This window comes from Nothoprocta perdicaria, unplaced genomic scaffold (genome assembly GCF_003342845.1).
Source record: "Nothoprocta perdicaria isolate Ctin4 unplaced genomic scaffold, notPer1 scaffold_138, whole genome shotgun sequence".
In the NCBI taxonomy this organism is placed as follows: domain Eukaryota; kingdom Metazoa; phylum Chordata; class Aves; order Tinamiformes; family Tinamidae; genus Nothoprocta; species Nothoprocta perdicaria.
The window spans coordinates 1,746,498-1,765,193 of NW_020454516.1; the positions used below are offsets into that span (position 1 = coordinate 1,746,498).

General features: G+C 46.7%; 1 protein-coding gene across 2 annotated transcripts; it reads right to left on the bottom strand.

The window, feature by feature from the left end:
* Positions 1-1,192: 1,192 nt before the first annotated feature.
* Positions 1,193-17,248, bottom strand: B3GNT2 (UDP-GlcNAc:betaGal beta-1,3-N-acetylglucosaminyltransferase 2). Of its 2 annotated transcripts, none has more exons than XM_026034014.1 (2): positions 17,222-17,248; positions 1,193-3,352 (listed from the first exon to the last, which is right to left on the bottom strand). In XM_026034014.1, the coding sequence occupies exon 2, from the start codon at positions 3,341-3,343 to the stop codon at positions 2,150-2,152; it is 1,194 nt and encodes a 397-aa protein (XP_025889799.1). In that variant the 5' UTR covers positions 3,344-3,352; positions 17,222-17,248; the 3' UTR covers positions 1,193-2,149. The 2 variants fall into 2 exon arrangements, with proteins under 2 accessions (XP_025889799.1, XP_025889798.1); XM_026034013.1 differs by lacking the exon at positions 17,222-17,248 and adding an exon at positions 3,851-3,977.
* Positions 17,249-18,696: the final 1,448 nt, after the last annotated feature.

An 18,696-nucleotide genomic window follows, 5' to 3' on the forward strand; every position in this document is an offset into this window, starting at 1 on the left:
CTTGTGGCTGCCCATGGAAGCTCAGGGCTGCCCATGGAGGCTCATGGAGGCTCAAGGCTGCCCATGGCCGATGGTCTCTCCGCTGGATGAGCTGGCCGGATGGCCGGGCCCAGGGAATGGTGGGGACTGGATCCAGTGGCGACCGGTCCCGCGCGGTGTTGCCCAGGGCTCAGTTGGGCCCGTCCTCTTCAATGTCTTTACCGACGAGCTGAGCGCAGCCTCGGCCAGCCTGCAGGCGACACCAAGCTGGGAGGAAGAGCCCACCTGCTCGAGGGGAGGAAGGCCCTTGCAGAGGGACTTTATTCCTCTCCCTTTTTTTCATTTTTTTCCCCCAAATTCAAGAATAACAGTTACCTTTATTTAACACGTTACACATCTCACAGATTTAAAACGCAGAGGGATGCGGGCAGGTTGGATGGCTGGGCTGAGGCCTCCACACGGGGTTCAGCTGCACGAACACGAGGCAGCAGGGAGAAGTGGCCAAGGGGCTCCCGGCTGCTGTGAGGGACACGTGGCCAGCAGGACCAGGGAAGGGATCGTGCCCCTGTGCTCAGTGCTTCCAGAAAGCTGGAAGGGAAAACACTGCGACCAATTCACTCATTTCTATGTCTTTATAAACACATTCCCTCACCCTGCGTGCGGCTTCTAAGCATCTTCCAAGGGCTCCTTCTAAGCATCTTCCAAGGGCTCCTTCTAAGCATCAGGCCAATGCCCTGCTCGTTTCCGATGTGGAAGGGTTTGCAGTGTCTTCAGCTGAGATTTTGGAATTTCCCCCTGCCGCCAGCCAGAGCGCTGCGGAGACGGGATGGAGAAGGGAAGGCTCAACCTGCAGGGAAGCTAATGGATCCCAGTGGCTGCCCCGAATCAAGAGCAGAGAAGGAGAGAGGAGAAGCCAGGAGAGCGTCAAGTTGGTTTAAATAACGTGCTCCGATCGCCGCCGCGGCGGAACGAAGAGGCTCCCGCTCCCGAGGTCTGTGGGAAGGTTGTTCCCGGCCTGTCAGCATCCAACCCAGCACGAAGCACTGCGGGAAATACTTAAATCACATTTTATTTCCTTTTTTTTTTTTTCCAAATTCAAAAATAACAATGACCTTTATTTAACATGTTACACGTCTCACAGATTTAAAATATCATGCTCTATTTAAATATCTGAGTGACAACACTATACAAATAAAAGGTTCCACAAAATATATTTAAGAAAATGTTTTGGTCTTTAATCTGAACAATAAATAGACAGGCACTTCTACATATACAAAGGAAGCAATCACTATTTAGAATAACTCTTAAGCAAGATGTGGAAAACAGGAAAATAAATCTGAGTTTTGAGAACATGTTTAACCTACATGAGACATCATGCAACTGCAGAAACCGTTTCCAAACTCGAAACTTGCAGGATCTGCACAATTCTGGCTTTGCCACCACTTCAGAGGAGAGCTCCCGGCCGTGCCCTCAGGAGTAGGGGGCAATGTCAGTTATTAAACCAGCCCAAAGCAAAATCTCTTCTTTCCCCTTTTATCTTCAGCTTTTATCTTTTATAGGGCGGTTGAAACTATATTATACTTTATTTTCCTAGTGCAAAAAAGAAATAGAAGCATCATCCAATAAATCCTTTTAGGGGAGATCCTTGGGACGCCGGCACGCTTTGCACAACTGAGCGCTGGCAAAGGAGAAAATACTGGTCAGGGGTGCAAAAAGACCAAAACCCATACACTTAAAAAAAAAAGAAATAAATTAAAAGAAAAAGCCACCTGCAATTCCCAGTGGCACTTCACTCACCCCCAAGCAAACGTTACAAAGGGAAAAACCAGCTCCCACCATCACAATTACTGAACCTGTCGTAGGCAATTCCTKCTTCCAGTCTAGCTAACCAATCCAGGGCCACTAGTTACATCTTTGACATTTTCTTTCTTTTTCTTTTTTAATTTAGGCAAATATTGAAACATAATGACCACTAGAACAGTGGAAAATAATCAGGACCAAGTCTTCATGCCATCCCCTCAGCTTTCAGTATTATTCTCACTTCCAGAAGCCCTGGAAAAACTTTTCTGGAAAAAAAAAAAGCTGAAAATTAAGCGGTGCTTCAGAGGTTCACCAAGGCAGACCCGAACTTGGGAAGTTATTTGGACTTAGAACACTTACACACATCACTTCAACAATTTAGGTGTGGATCTTGCAAGCGTGTCCAGATCTTTATCATTTCTTGAGGTTTTCTACTATGTACCAGCATTAAGTTTGTGTAGGAACATATGTTATTTCGGTATTTCTCTTCGATATCAAACGTTTTGAAGCCTTTGTGTTTTTCCGGAGCAAGGCCCAGCTTCTGAAGGCACATTCCAGTATAAACGTCATCGATAGGATACAGGAGCACCTGGTCAGACGCGTTATTCAGTCTCAGTGCTAGATCACCCGAGTACAGAAACCCACCACCGCCTGCGTAGGGAGGATACGAACCTTCATAAACACTTTCTGGGATGTAGTACTTCAATTTTTTCTCTCTGTGAGGTCCAGCATCTTTGATCACATCACCTATAAACAAGTCTTTGGCTTTGTCCTTTGATAAGCTCTTCAAGTAATCCAGGATCTGATGGGTATTCACAAAAACATCATCATCCCCCTTAAAAATAAACTGGACGTCTGCGCAGCTGCTGCTGACCCACTTGAGAAACAGCACCTCTTTCAGAGTCAAATTGAAGAAAGTGTCTCTGTAGTTCCAGAGGAGAATGTCTTGGTGGGTCTGACTCTCAAATTTTATCATGTCTGAAAGATCAGGGAAATTATCTTCTGGCGGGGTCTGCCCGAGCAAGAAGACCCTTCTGACGGTTACATCCCCCGAGTGTATTTCCCTGCCCCAGGACTCCCGGATCGCCTGCCTCCTGTCGAAGTGTGGCGTCAGGGACTTGATAGCCAGCAGCAGGAAGGGTTTGTGTTTGCACTTGTTCGGCTGATCCATCAGCAACGAGTAATTTCTGCACCTCAGATACAGCAGGAAATCTTTAAATCGTTCGGGTAAGTTTGCAAAGTCACTGACCTCCGACGTCACCCACGGGTCGGGCTCGCAGGAGCTGAGAACGCTGGAGTTAGCAATCAAGTTCTCTTCCACCGTCATATTGGAAAGCATGGACAGAATAGGGTTGTAGAGCAGCTCCAGCTTCTGCTGCTGCTTATTCCAGTAAGCTTTGTGAGGGGTGTACTTCCTCCAGAACTTGCTGTGTGGTATGATAACGCGTCCTTTGGCATTCTTCTCCTGGCTGCCACTCTTGGAAACTTCCACAATCACATAGATGAAAATGTTTACCATCATCAGAATTCCCAGCAGCTTTAGTCTTCTGCGTCCAACACTCATTTCTCATACCTGGAAAGAATGGGAAAAAGACAAAAAAGGGAGATTTGTGGATTTCTGCCTGGTAAGTTATTGATTTCAGAAAACTGCAAACTGCTTTCGAGCAAAGATGTGTGAGTTAGTAGCATGAATTCACAGGCTACCTGGATCAGAAATGTGAAAACTAATGTCTCTCACACATGCACACGTACAGCTTAGTATGGGAGTGGGTTTCATCASCAAACAAGAGAACAACAAGCAGGTAAAAATTCCATTTGCTGCTTGGGAATTTTAGGGAGCATTTCACACTGCACCCAAATTTGTAAGCAGCTTCTGATCCTCGTTTATGTTTACCGGAATTATTTGATTGTGTAAGAGTTAGAATCTGAGCACTCAGCATGCTGAAGAGGTTAGAGAAACTTGTTTTTTTGCACCAGTGAGGAGAGCTTAAGGATACAGCATGAATTGCTAGATAATAAGGGTCACTTAAGTGTAAACTAAGTTTCAAGCTTTAGACGTGTTCTCTTATACCTTCAAACTACAAAAGAGTCGGAGCTGATTTTTAGAGCACAGTTTGTCCATCTCATTTGCTGAAGGAAGGAGAAAGGCTGACAAAACCCACCAGCTGCAACACTCAGGTGCTCAGATCTCTGCAGAGAGGAGAAAACATGAATGTTGAGTTTTCCTCCAGCTAGAAAAGGAAATGGATGGCAGCAGAATATGCAATTACTTCTAGGCAGAGAACAACGGAAASCAAAAAGGAGAAGTTTCCTAGATGTAAGGCCAGGAAGCGTGTGACGCGATCAGAGCGGAGGCTGCTGCGCTGGGACCCAGCCCCAGTTCGTGCTGGGGCGAAAGGAGGATCAAACCCTCCTCCTTCCACCGCTGCCAGACCAAGGGCCTCRGCACGAGGGGCAACGGAAGGGCAGATTTCTATGAATGAGGGGTCAAACTACGGGATAAGAGGGCTACAGAATCGGTGTATAAGCTGCTCAAAATCTACAAAGTCATTCCAATGCTGGAAAACAGATGACAACAACTATATATATATATATATATAAATATATATATATATTAGAACAAGGAAAAAAATAGAAAGACTACAGTTGTCAGATGTGAAAYTTGCAGTTAACGAAGCTTTCATTCACTGCAAGTGCAAATGATCTTAGGAAGATCAGACAAACCTAACRAAGCAGAGATTCACAGGGGCTATTAAAAGGAATAAAACAGTTGCAAACACCAACTCCAAGGTCCCCTGGCCACAGGGCAGCGCCGGGCGGGAAGGTGGACTGCACCGATCTGCTGGGTGCCCACATCTGGGTGCTTATTTCCAGCCATCACCTCCCAGACGTGGCAAGAGCCTGGGCTAGACAGACCTTTGGTCTGATCTAGTTTAACTAGTCTTCCCTTTACTCCTTGGCAGGTGAAACACAGAATTTGCTAAGAAAGTAGCCAGGAAATAAACAGTAATGTGTTTTTCTCCACCCCTCTTCATTTGATCAGTGGGTTCTCACTGAACCCCAAAGGGAAGCATTACAAACAGGCAAACAGAAAAATCACAGTCAAAAAAATACAAAGAGGAAGACTTCTCTGCCTTCCTCTGGCCTCCTGCTACACAGGCTTAGCTGCTCTATGCTCAGACCAACTTTAGGTCAAGCCCTGCTCCCCAGCAGCCAGCAAGGCTGCAGCTGGAGTGTAAAGCAGCTYTCTTGCGGAGCTCTGTGTCTTGCCAGTGTCCCTGTTGAGCTAAGCAGCTGCTGGAAAGCACTGGCTGCCTGCACAGGCACGGGCTTGCAAGGAACGTCATCCCCCTCTTCCAACCGCTGCAACAGCGGCCACCAAAAGCGTAGATAAAGCCTTTCCTAAACTTAAACTCCACCAAAGTTTGATGAAAAGAAGAAAAAGGACAGAGAGAGTAAGGAAACACATTTCTTTTCTCCAATGCCAAGAGAGCTAGGTAACAGATGAAGATAACATCTCAGAGAAAGCCTGTTAGTCCTTTGAAACTTCACCGGRCTGAGTGAAAAGCCCGAGTATTCAGCAGTTAAAAACGCCTCCCGTCACACAGCACCTTCCCTTGCATTAAAGCACACAGGCAGCCGTTCCCACACGTTGCTCTTTCCTTCTTTCCCCCTCGGCAGACTCACSGATCCCTGCAAGCAGCTTCCCTGCAACCTGCACAGCGCCTGTAGTTCCCAGCACTGCGTTTCCTCGCAGCGTCCCCGAAGTTTCTATCGCATTTCTCAGAACAACAAAACGCCCGGGATTTAACCGAGGAGCCCTGGGACAGTTGCTGCAGCCAGTCCCTCTACTAACAGCAAACACACCCACGAATTGTCAGAGCACTCAGTGTCTTTTTAGAAGCCCATTTTCTTCTTACATCTTTCACATGGAGCACGATGCAGCTCTTCTATTGACACCAACTCCTAAGCAAAGGGCATCTGGCACCTCCCCGCATTATCTCTTGGATGCTCGACCAGGTTTCTATGACTTAACTGAAGTCTTCTGAGTCACTAGTCTTTCAAGCTAAGCATTTAAGCTCCGTCAGCACAAGATCTTCCTTCACCTCCTGTCATTCCTGAAGGCCTCGCAGCGCCAGGAYGGGGATCCCAGGGGAAAGGCTCCCTTTACTGCTTGACTTGGTAGATGGTTTTGCCAACAAGAGCCACCAGCCAGGCAAGAACAAAGTGCCCCCAACAAACCAAACACGGTCAGTGCTACCGGTCCCACATATAATTACTTCAGCTATGAATTTTCAGTGGCCTTCTCTAAAGGGGTATCCACTAATACTGATAAAATTAATATTTCTGAGGAAAAAAAAATAGGTAGCATTCAGTATGAACACAAACAACATTTTTTTTAAGACCTGACCACTCTCATACAACAATTCACGACAACTTCATCTGGCATTYATGTTACATAATTACAAACTATCAACATGTACTTTAACAGTGTTATATCAATACAATATAATTTTCAAAGAAAGTGGTGCCTTTTTTCTAAACTAGACAAAGACTTCAAACACTTATTTCCAGAATTAGACTGATTCTCAAACTAGAAGCAATGTATTCAGTGACAGACTAATGCAAGAGATTTCAGAARAGCTTCTTCTATGAATAGACAGAAATAAAGACAGAACATTCACTAAGAGGATGCCAATTAGCTCCATTAATGTGAAATTGCCCAAGTTTAAATCACAAAACTCACCAGCAGAGTACTCATGACAGGCTTTTCTTTGCCTAAAAACCCCAAACAAACCAACAAACACCCCAACCACAGCCCAGTCGCCAGACAACTTGCTTCCCATCTGCTCTGCTCTCACTGCAGTGACTGACCAAAGGGCAACGTGGTGGAAATTTTCTGTGCCGGGCAGCTTGCCAAGGAGCAGTGTCGAAGGGTACAAGACAGGCCCATTTCCCACCCACAATTTAGAGGCAGCAATCTGGACACATCACAACCACCTTCTCCTGTTCCAGTAATAGCCTCTTCTCCTCTTGGGCTGTTGAGAGCAGAGGGATGCCCAGAAGAAATTAAATATGACCAATTCATACCTACTTAGAGCACATTGTTACATAGTTTTGTTGAAGTTTCATTTGTCCAAATGGTCACATTTTCGCTCACATAATGAGTTTTGAGCTGTATAGCTATGAAATTGTTAGGCTTTCATTTCATGCATACAAAATCCATCATTTGCTACCAAGTCTTCAGCATGTGTCCATATGGCTAGAACAAAGTGTTAACATTAAGCACACTCTGGACAAACCACAGGTCTGCTAAAAATGCAAGAATAGGATGCGCGTATTCACATATGTAAGGGTGAGATTTACGTCTTTTTTGGCTCCACTCTGTTCTCTCACTTCACAGCAGGCAAGAACTAAGGTATTGGTAAAAAGAAACGAACTTACAAAGTCGCAAGGGAAGCTCCAGGAGCAAGAGATGAAGAGAAAAGACAAGGCAGCAGAACATGGGAAGAAACACAGCTTCACTGTGTACCAGGCAGTAATCAATAAAACAAGAAAAAGAGAAACACAAGAAAGAAGAAAGGGAAAAAAGAAAAAAAAAACATTATAAAGAAATGATGAGCTACAAGAAGATCCCAGGCACCCAAAAAGTCCAAATAATGTTAATGTCAAATAGCCAGAAAATTKAATTTGCCAACCAAGGGGTATTCTTTTATGCTTTATCTCTAGGGCAAAYACATTCTAAAAACCTGTAGGGATTCTGTTTAGCAGCCCAGAGGAGCAAGCATAAAACTRGCAGTCTCACTCCATGCAGTAGTTAGGCTACTACAAAAAAACAAACAACAAAAACCCCCACAAACTTCCATGTTAAGTTGTAATCAAGCAAAGCCAGTTTGTGTTTGCCTGCAATAATGCAAGCGGTCTCAGCTAAATTAAACATGGATTGGAAAGACTAAATCAAAAGAGAATGACTAAGTTTTTCTTTTCTCCAACTTCTCTTTGGATGCTGTGCATTTCACAACGACTCACCAGCTCCTGCYGTGGTCTCTGCCCAGTCCTGCCTGCCCCAGCACCTCGAAACGTGCAGTTTGGTCACACAGGAGATCAGCTTGGACTGAGCGGAACGGTTCCGACTTCAAAAGCACCTCAAAAGCCAGAGGTCTTGCTAAAGGCAGTCTCAAGAAAACACACACTGCTTCACTGGTTTGATCAGTTTGCACTTTGGGTATCCAGCGGTAACTTCCAATAACTCAATTTGTAGCACTCTTGTTGCCCTCCAAATACAGTAAAATTTGGAATTTCATAGAAATTCTGTCTTAACATTCATTCAAGTGGAAAGTAAAAGACACCTGTATTTGCAGTCCAGTGAGCGTTACCCTATATATTTAGGCCAAAGAGGAATTTTAAAGACTTGGAACATCCTTCAACACCTGGATTTCAGCAGATGCTGGACACTGCCCATGGCGAACAGTGCAGTTTGTCTTTTCTACAGTTTTAGAGCAAGACACTCCTGCATTTTAACTGGAGAAGCTCCTACAAATGGTAAATCCTSTCAAGGCAGAGCAGAACAGCTCCAGGAAATAAGCTCAATCAAGATACATCTGCACCCATGTGAAGTGCTAATGTGCTCTAAGAAGCTGCACTACAACTTCTCCCTCGCAAGAAAGGTCTCCCTCCATATGCCGCTTAACTCAATTCAGTCCAGTAGTTAAATAACTGACTTAAAAACAGAAAAAAAAAMCCCAAACCCAACTTTAAAATGCTCTAGTATCATCCTTACAAGGCTATGGATTCAGTTGTCAACGTTAGGCCTGCAGACCTCTTGCAACAGCCTTAACTTTTGCTATCAGACAAGGAGAAGTTATGACCACAAGCACAGGAGCAGAACCCTTTCTAAATGCTGACCTACTTCATCAGGCACTAAAGCAAAAGCAGGTTCTTAAGTGAACAGTTCCCCTCTCACTGTTTCCTACAGCTGCTTGTGTCTCACAAAGGTGACGTTTCACAAAGCCTGTGTGCATTTACTACTTCCTAAAGTGAAAAATGTTCCTGTAAAAAACRTCCCAGGAGGGTTATTAACATGATGTATAGATCTGAGGAATGCAAAAGCATGTAACTTTTGAAATATGATTGATAAAAACTGGCACTTRTTTGATAAAATGACTTCAAATGCAYGTCATTTTCTTTAAATACAAGTGTAGAATTGTAGCTCACAGCCCAGCTTTGGGAAACACAGAGGGCTCGCAGAAAATAAGCCACGCTCAGCTACAGAGCAGGCAAATCCTCCTCTATGCTTGTAGAAACTGACCGTGGAGTGGCAGTGTGCAAGCACATGCAAAATGGCTTCACTGCAACGTGTAAGTGCCAACTCTTTCCCTTTTTGCTAAGGACAACTGCTGGGTTTAATCATTATCTAAAATGCATTTGGCTCTCCCTAACGTCATGCTATTGTAATCCCTCACCTAGAGAACAGGCTCAAAATATTCTAGGAAAGGGCCTCTAAACAAACCTAAGTGTATCTGTGTAYACACACAGTTACTAAGGGAAGACACAGAGATGATAAAACAATCCTGTGTTCACATTACAGTTTTGAAGCGAGAGCACGGGGCAAGACTCCACTTGCAGCCTCTCCATCTCAGTCCACGTCACGGCCGCAACCGAGCGTGGGGAACACGTCCCAACAAGGTTCTGCTGTAGAGGAAGAAAAGCTGAGTGTGCTCCAGCACCAAGACTCCAGGGACAGTCACGGAGAGGCAACTATCACTAGGTAGGAGCACCAGCTTAGCTCGTCAGCAGACAGCCACGCTGTCCTTTGACGCCGACTCCTCTAGCTGCAATGCAGACAGACYCTGCAGATATCTCGAGGGATCTGTGAGCAATACAAATATTTAAATTTCTCAGCCTACTTCTTCCTAATATCAGCAGGTTTATGCTCTGCAGTGTCTTGCTTCTCTGAGCAATCAGATAACAGTGCTTAATGGCATTGCTTGAAGCAGTTGTGCTACGGCAAAACTTGAAAAGTTAACTTGTCAGCAGCAGCCACAAAAAGCTGGGGAAATCCCTGCCACATTAACGACTGTGAGCATATAATGAGGATCCCAAATAATACTGGTGAAGAGGAAGAGCGCTGACGGATGTCAGCCTCTGATCGCTGTGATAAGGCTGATCATTTCATCCTGCCATTGCCAAAATGACATTTTTAACTATCCGAACGCCCAAGTTTAATGGAGTAAGCTCTATTATTATTATTATTATTACTTCCGTGACTACTTTGATTAGCTCCATCTGCTTCTCTCGCTCGAGTTCTCCAAGTGGGAAAGGGGAGAGTCAGCTTTTCAGACACACGTTTGAAACCGCAAAACGGATGTTTTGTTAACTTCATACTGCTGCTTACGAATGTTTCGGCAACATGCACAAAGTTTGCCCCAACATACTTCACAAAATAATCCCCAGAATAACTCACAACTACAACAAAGCTTCTCAGCTTCAGTAAAAACAATTTCTGCAAAATTCCCTCCAAAATGATACTTACATCTTGCGATGCAAGAGACATCACAAAATTTCTATGGCCTCCCACTCAAGACTTCCAATCCTGAAGCAAACCAGTTCAGCCACAAAGTTTTCCCACTGCTTTAAAAATTAAAACAAGCATTAAATAAAAGTAAAAAATCAAATCTTAACTCAGTCYATATTAAAGGGTCCACATTTTTAGATATTTAAATACCTCGCACCTAGTGAATTCAATGCAAATAAGGCCTAAAGGCTAGAAATCTAATCCTTGGATCTGCTGAGCAAATAATTAGTTCATATTTGAATTGCTTTGCATGTCCTAAAGCAGTTCACGATATATGCATGAGAAACCTTGTGGTTGTGCTAAAACTCATTCTGTAAACTCAGCCCCAGGCCTAGTCTACATGCCTTTTTCTTTACTGGTATAAATTCCTTTTTCTCATTACATATTTTTATACAAGGGTAAAAAAAAAAAGCAGCAAAACTTCACATTCACATCACACTTGCTTACTGAAATTTAAACCACAGAGCATCCCTAACAACTGATAAATAGTATTACAATTCTAATGTGCTATACTCACATCCATGCTACGAATCTGTAGAGCACCACTGCATGTCCAAAACACATCTAAATTCTCTAAGAACAAAAGYGTTTTTCTCTAGAACTGAAATTTTTTACCTGTAAGTAGCAAGGTCGTAACTTGCTATAAAGCCTAATATTAAAGTTATATTGCCACAAGCCTTCTAGTACTGAGGTTTAACTTGTTTTTCTTGATCCAACATATAAAAGTGACCTAAAAAGTTAAGTCAGTTCAGGCTCTGCAACACGTGACATTGCCACACGCTTGCTAAGATTAACTCAAAGTTGTCTGCGTATACAAAATTCTGTTTTCAAGCAACTTTGAGAAGGTTTGGGCTTTAAAGGGAAGTTTAAGAAGCCACTGAAGCAGAGAAGCTCTTCTCTGGAGAAAGTCAGCTGCCATCTGTAACAGCAGCTACAGGTGGGGCATGTCCCAGGGCATTTTAAACCAGTTTCAGTCACGGCTGACACACTCTTGTAATTTACTCCTTCCTGCACAAACTGCAGAGCCCGTCCCTCCCTTGCACTGACCTTGCTGTGCCAAATCAATTCGGGGAGCTAAAGAGGCAGAAAACCAAAGGCTGAAGCAGCCTGGAGCCTTCAGGCTGCCCAGGCCACCAGATTTGCTTGCACAAAGCCAGCGCCAGCGCAGCAGGAGGCAAGCTCATGTGGCAGGGGCACAGCACACCCCATTTTAGGTCAGCTTAAGCTTTCATTTTTACTCATTTTGCTTCCACCTTCAATCTGCCCCTGAGGGGCGGCTCCCTTAGCCCTAAAACAAGGCAGACCCAGGGGTATAATCTGGTGCTCCGGTGCTTTTTGTAACCAAACCAGCTGCTGAACCAGCGTGGCCCACTTCAGAGCTGCCGCTGCCACGTTACCTTCCTGTAACTACTAGAAAGCCATAGAAGGGAAAACGAACCATCTTCCTGCCGGTTTTTGCACGAGGCAATTGAGCATAATTCTCAGTGTTAACCAGCAAGATCATGCATTTTCCCAGCTTTATGTCAAGAAACTATGTTCAAACAGCCTTTATGTCGGCACAGACCACACTATTCACAGTCAGAAAGTGACTCCTGCTCTGTTTTCTTGGCCCTGCTGGCTGCCAGACATAAACCACAGGAGAAAAACTGTTTCACCAGCAAGCAGGCTGCAGCTTGGGCGTTATTGCCCCCCACTGACCATTCTGCTCTTGGTTTTGACTGTTTTCTCACCAACGTGACTTTGTGCTTTGCAGCCAGGTGACGACGGCATGAACAGCTGCACTGAAATCCTCAGCCGTTTCACGCCGCACTTTGCTGTCCATGCAAGCACAATGGCTGGGAATCAAAAGTCAATGCAAGCCAAACGAGGAAGGCAACTTTTCGGGTCAGTACTTGCAAACTTTCTTCTCCATTTACAGTGTCCAATACATTTAAGGAAGCAACAACTACTTTTAAAAATGCAAATACGTGAGAAGATTTTCATCTCTAACCGTCCTTGGTTTCAATACAGAAACGATACAAAGAGGCAGGTTTGTCATTCTGAATAATTCATTTGAAGCTGAGAAAAATCAGTAGAGTTCCAAAGTTGGGATGTTCTTCACCGTCCTCCTGTAGTCTAGCAAAACATGAAGTCTAAGAAAAATAGAGTATTTTCCTCCAACACTTTTAGGCAGCTAAAGATGCATATAAGTATCCTGAGGATTTTGCAAAGGAGCTGTAAGCAAGTTAGGCAACTAACTCCCATTATGTTAATGGCAGATARGCACGTAACCTGATTACAGACTTCTAAATCCCAACAGGAACTTCCTTTGGTACTGGGTGCCGCGTATCAATGCCAGCTATTCACTGCATCTCCGAGTGGAGTAATCAATTTTAARCTGTTCTACATGCCTTTTAATTTAACGCTTGTTTCTATTTAAATGCAAACCAGCAGCTTTCAATAAGCAGCTCTCCACCTCCAAGACAGCTCCTCATTGCCATTTTCTATCTGATTAAAAAAAAAGGAGTCTTCAAACAAGGGGAGAAGGTAGCAAATTCCAGGCGCAGCCCTGCCACGGGGCAGCAGCAACCTTCCTTAGGCTGGATTGAGAAATCCCACCGTTTCCCAGCCCGTGAATCAGGGTGTTTGCATAGCTCTCTGTATTACGTTGCGCACAGGCCAGAAGACAAGCCAACAAGGAGGTTATTTCTCAACCCAGCGGCTCCTCCGCACAGTTCCCAGGCCGCTTCCCGGGGGAGCCTGCGCGTCTCCTTCCCGTGTTCCCGCTCGGAACCTCCGGCGCGGGGCCGAGCACGGGGCAGGAAGCCCGGCGGCCCCTTCCCACACATGTGCAAACACCCATGCGCAGGTTTAATGCCACGTTTGGCACGAGCTGCACACATCCCCCGTGTTTGTAAATCCCTCAGAATCACCTATTATGGGCAAGGGTAAAATTAACCATCTACCCCAAACCAAGACTTTTCGCTTGATTTAACTAACTGACCTAAACAACCACCCTTCAAGTAGGGCCTCTATGAACTTAACACAAGTCACTGAATTTCAGAGCTCTTTTTTCTTCCTCGCCACAGAGGCGCCAAGGAATTTCTAAGTACAACGTTTTTCCTCTCTTACTACGACATTTTTCTAAAACAAAGCTTCCTTAATCAACGGCTGATGAAACTGTTTCATCAATTCTCCCTTTAAAAGCCTCAGCCAGGCACCCAGCGCACCTGGGGATCCTTCTCCTTATTTAAATGGTAATTGCTTCTCATGAGACACCAATTCAATCCGGGTTTTGCACAGTTCATCACAAAATCTTTTAATGATCCCATGTTTGCACCGCGTTGTACACGACCTGGAGACCTGTGGAGGTTCACAGAGGTGCTGCCTGAACCCTAAAGGGCCCATCTTTCCTCTGCAGAAATCAGGGAAAATGAGAGCAGGGAAATGAACCTCAAGCCTGAGGTTCCAGTCAGCTCCTCCCATGTAAAGAGCAAGGATGTGTTGCTACCTGAGCCCATCAGAAGGCATTTATTTCACAACTTTGAGTTACTGCCTTGTTCATTTGGTAACAAGAATGATGAGTAGAGCCTGTGTTTTATTACTGTATCTCCATCTTGTCATTTTTCTTTTGTTTGTCTGTCTTTAAGCAAAGGAAAGGCTGCACAAAGCAATTGTTAGTAGCAGACAAAGATAAAAACAGCTAAATATATACCAGTGAGGTCAGAACATAGCATAACGTTAAATTAGTAATTTTTGGTCAGCTGCACTCACAGAGACAAATTCTTTTCTAAATTTGTATTGGCCTGAATATAGCCCAGAATGCATTTTACACAGCAAAAGCATCAAATACTTATCCGGTGATTTCTCAGGCACAAAGCCATCGTGACCACATCTTCTTCCTAAACACTTCAGTTAAAAATGGTATTTTGGAAACAATCACTGGGGATTAAAATTCAGTACATCAGAAAAGATTATAAAAGCTTAAATGTGAAAAGCWAATGGTTAGACATTTGCTTCAAAACACGTATTTCCTGTGTTGTAACAGGAAAAGATGATACACATACATATAGGGATATATATCGCTACCCCAAACCTACACTCAATAAAGGATAAAAATACAGTTTTAAGCTTTTGGAAGGCTTTCTAATGGTTTCGTGCAAATGTTTGCAGAAACATTACCATGCAAAACAGGCACGTTAAAAGGCACCACAAAATGCATTAATGACRTCCATGCGACGCGAGATACACCTGAATCCAGTAAAACATATAAATTGGGAACCGCCCTCGGTGCTTCTGGCAGAATTGCTCCCTTTCTGTTAAAACTCAATGTGACAGCACAGAGAACAAKGTCCACAGAGCAACTCACGGGAAGTTACACAAGCGGCCTGAAGGTTTTACACAGCAATTCTTTTTTTCTGACAAGCAATCTTATCACCTACTGAAAAAAAAAAAAAAAACCCCTATATATATATATGTATATATATACACACACATGTTACTAAAAAATCTGGCTGATGCTGGTCTACTGGTCCTCCTTTTCTCCTCCTTTACCTCCCGTGAGGAAAGCGGGCAACATGGCTATACAGATCTCACCCAGACACACACGTTAATGTCAACCACCTTGATGGGATGGTGACAACACGGGCTGCGGTACGAGACACACGGCTACGCCGCGCGTTTCARCACCGCGAGCGCTGCTGCCAACTGTCTTTTATCACCACCGTTTGTTCCCTGTCTAATGGCTTCACCGCGGTAAAAATCCCCATTGGAGCCGGTCCCACTACAAAAATCACTGCACCAGGTGGCAGTAAAAGGATGAACTACCAGGAAGGGGCTGGGTATTGCTGTCCTCCGAGCCAGATCCCTCTGAAAGGCTCCCTTCTTCCCGGGTTTTGACGGGGAAACAAGAAAGAACACGAAGACCCAGGTCCTGCAGCTTCCCATGTTCAGCCTTAACTCTTTCACGCGGAGAATTATTTTATATTCTATGCTGACAAACATATGGACTTCATGCACTTTTCATCTAAGCCTTTCTGAACAAGCACTACCTTTTTATGGATTTATGCTGACATCCTCAGGCACACCTTCGTTATCAAAAAAACCCCACATATTTAAGAGATTAGAAGGAGCTGACAAGTAATAATAATTATTTTTCTGCCCACTCCTGACATTCCGTTCATTAGGAGCTATTTTCTTGGCAGAGCAGCAAGCTGTATCTATTACTAGGTAGGACATTGGGGGAGCTAGCAAGCTCTCCTGGTGATCTAATGCGTGACCTTCAACAAGTCCCTTCGGCAGCGTTACCTGCCGCTGAGCCTCCTTTTCCCCATTTCTGTTTGTATGAGGCATGGAAAGCAAGAATCCAAGCAAAGCCAGCCTGCAGATGACAGAAGTCACTTAAACCGAGCTCTATTTTTAATTGCTTTATGCATTTGTAGCTTCSTCCTCAAAACAAATTGCGTAACTGTATTGCAACACTTCTATAGAACTACAGCTACAGAGCCACGCATTTAAAGAAAGCCAAAACCCAGGGCTTCCTTAAAGCCAAAGGACTTCCATTCTAACCCATAATGCTGTATTTTTACGTTTCTTCATTTTGGTTCACCTCCACTACAGTATTGTTACTAAAAATGCATCTTCTCTGCTCAAATTGCTCCTGGAAGAACTATTAAAAAAGCATATATAGAGACACACACAAATAGACATATATTTATATGTATCTGCTGAGCTGGAAAAGCTCCTGCTGTTTTTTTCCCCCCGTTTCTTACGCTGGGGGCGTTGGACGGACCCCATTCCTCTCGTTGTTCCAGAGGCTCCATGGTGGCTCCCTGAGGTGTCGGGCTGTTTCTCCTCACGGTGTAAGCGGACAGTCGGTCCCGGTGTGCCGCACACCCGGACCAGCGCTGTCACCACACACAACACACACACACAGTCGGCACGAAAACCTGACGCACAAGCAGAACTGCAAGATGACACAGGCGGAACGGGCCTGGAGTTGTTTGAATCAACTTTCCACCCGAACTGCAACGCCGGCCCAYGCGGGGGGCTTCATTAACCATTAATTCCTCAAATGGCTCCAATTCTGCTTCCTCAGAAACTCGTATTTAGCGTTTTAGCCCGCGYGTGGCCTTGCACACCCGGGATAAGCCCCCAAATCTCATTTTTTCCCCCTTTTTAAGGAGGTCTTCGGAGTAGGAAAAAATAAATAACCGGTGAAAAATCAACCGAAACGAGCAGACTTAATAGATAAACCGGCCACGGGGGTTTAATGATCAACGCCCGCGGCTTCCACGGGTCTGGCCTAAAGGGTTACTCGGGCCAGGGAAGTTTCCCCATGGATGTTTTCGGGATGACTAATGGATCGCGAGCGGCGGCTTGGCCGGCTCGGGGCGCGGCGCCTCCTGACAGCGCCGAGGGATAAAAAACCACCGTTTCGGTTAAAAAAGGAGAAGGGGGGCGGGGGGGGGAATGGAGGTTGGCGTTTCCCTTAAGGAACAACCGCGGCTCCTCGGCGGGAAGCGCGGGCGCTTCCAGCACCTTCCTCCCCCTCCGCGGCGCGCGGTTGAGGGAAAAACGAGTGAAAACGGGTCGAAAACGGACGGCGAGGGCAACGGCGGCGCGCTGGAAGGTCCCTCCGCCGCCCGCAGCAACATGTGCGCCCGGCCCCGCCAACACACGCGCTCGCGGGCGGAAAACGCACAAAAAAAACACATTAAAAAACACATTTTTGTCTTAAATAAAAGGAGTATCTCGCGCTCCACCTGCCCCCCCCCCCCGCAACCGCCGCGGAGGGGGCCGTGCGGAACCGAGCCCCCACTGGGGGGCCGATGGGGGGGATCACGCTGCTTTTGGGGGTGTCCTGGGGTGTCCCCGCGCCGCCCTCACCTTGCCAGTCGCCGCCGGGCTCGCCCCTGCCGCCGCCCAAGCCCACTGCAGCATGCCCGGCCGCCCCGCCGCGGCCGCTCAGCACGGCGCGCGGGGCTCCATGCCGGGCTCCGCACCTGAGCGCGATGCCGAGGGCCGGGCTTGGCTGGGCCGGGCTGAGCTGGGCTGGGCTGGGCTAGCCCCGCTCCGCCGTCGCCTCCGCCTCCCCTCAGCGGCCCGTCCCTGCGCGCGCGCGCACGCGGCGGGGAGCGCCTCACTTGTTGCGCGCCCCCGGCGCCAGCGCGTGCGCGCGCTCCCTAACACGCGCCGCGGGGCGGGGCCAAAGCGGGAGGCCGCCAATCGCGGCGCGCGCGCACGCCCCAGTCCCGCCCCTCGCCGCCCGCCGGCGCCGCGGATTGGGCGAGGCGACGCGGGCTCCCCCCCGCCCGCCGCCGCCTCAGCGGCTCGCGGGTCGCCGCGCCGCGGGGGCCAGGGCGGTTTTTGGTCCGAAACGGGGAGAAAATGGGTCTCCATGCGTTAGTTTCCGTTTTTAACCGCGGTYCCTGCCCGTGCGTGGGTCAGAGCAATAAAGTCCTGAGGGAAAAATCACGCTCAAGGCGCAGCTCAGGTTGCGGCCGGGGGAAAGGACGGGGGTTTTCGCTTGCTGGGTCCGCCCGGTCACGCTCATTCACGGGTAAATTCCGGTGTTTTTGGCTTTGCTTTCAGCCCGTGAGAGCAAACGCTTTCCCCGCGACTGCCGCCAGCGCGGGCGGCTGCGCGGGCGCTCGCCCCGTCGCTGCCGCAGACCCGAGCCCTTGCTCGGCCTTAGATTAACTTCAGACGYGAAAACAGACCAAAAAGAGCAAAAAAGGGAACTGAAATAACCCAAAGAGCAGAGATCAGTAACGTGATAGAGCAAAGGAAGGGATGGAGAAACCCCTCGGACCGGGGCRCGCTCAGCGTGAATAAATAAAGTTATTTAAAAGAGATGTCCCCTCATCCGTGCCCAAAGGCAGGCTCTGCGCCTCTGGTGTAACCAGGAAGCTTCAGGTCGTGTCCTTGGAAAAGCTCCTGCGTTCGGCAGCGCAAAGATCCCTCCTTTCCCTGCTCCCGCCTCGCCGGGAAGCGCCGGCCTCTTCCTAGGGGCTGCTGCGTTAATGCCGCTCACGAGCAGCCTAATTTGATTCGCGTTATAGCTGCGCCGAGGCCAAAGGATCTCTCCCCGGCTCCAATAATAAACCGAGGCGAAAACGTCCTTAGGCTGGGAGCGACTAGAACAAGCGCTAATTGAAAGTTATAAAGTTACGTAACAGTATTTATAAAAAGGAGCCCAGTTGTTAAAGGCCTGAAGAGGGACGGAGCATGGGAATGTTTGTCCGCCCAGCAAAGAGAAATTAACTGTGTGAGTTTATAAATTCCAGGTGCTTCGCTCGCTCCTGATGCGCCCAAGGAGTGTTTGGAGGCCCCACTGCGAGGGGAAGGACGACGCTCCCTTC

Bases quoted from the DNA above. Each gene is read 5' to 3' on its own strand.
- B3GNT2 (XM_026034014.1), bottom strand. From the start codon at position 3,343: ATGAGTGTTGGACGCAGAAGACTAAAGCTGCTGGGAATTCTGATGATG.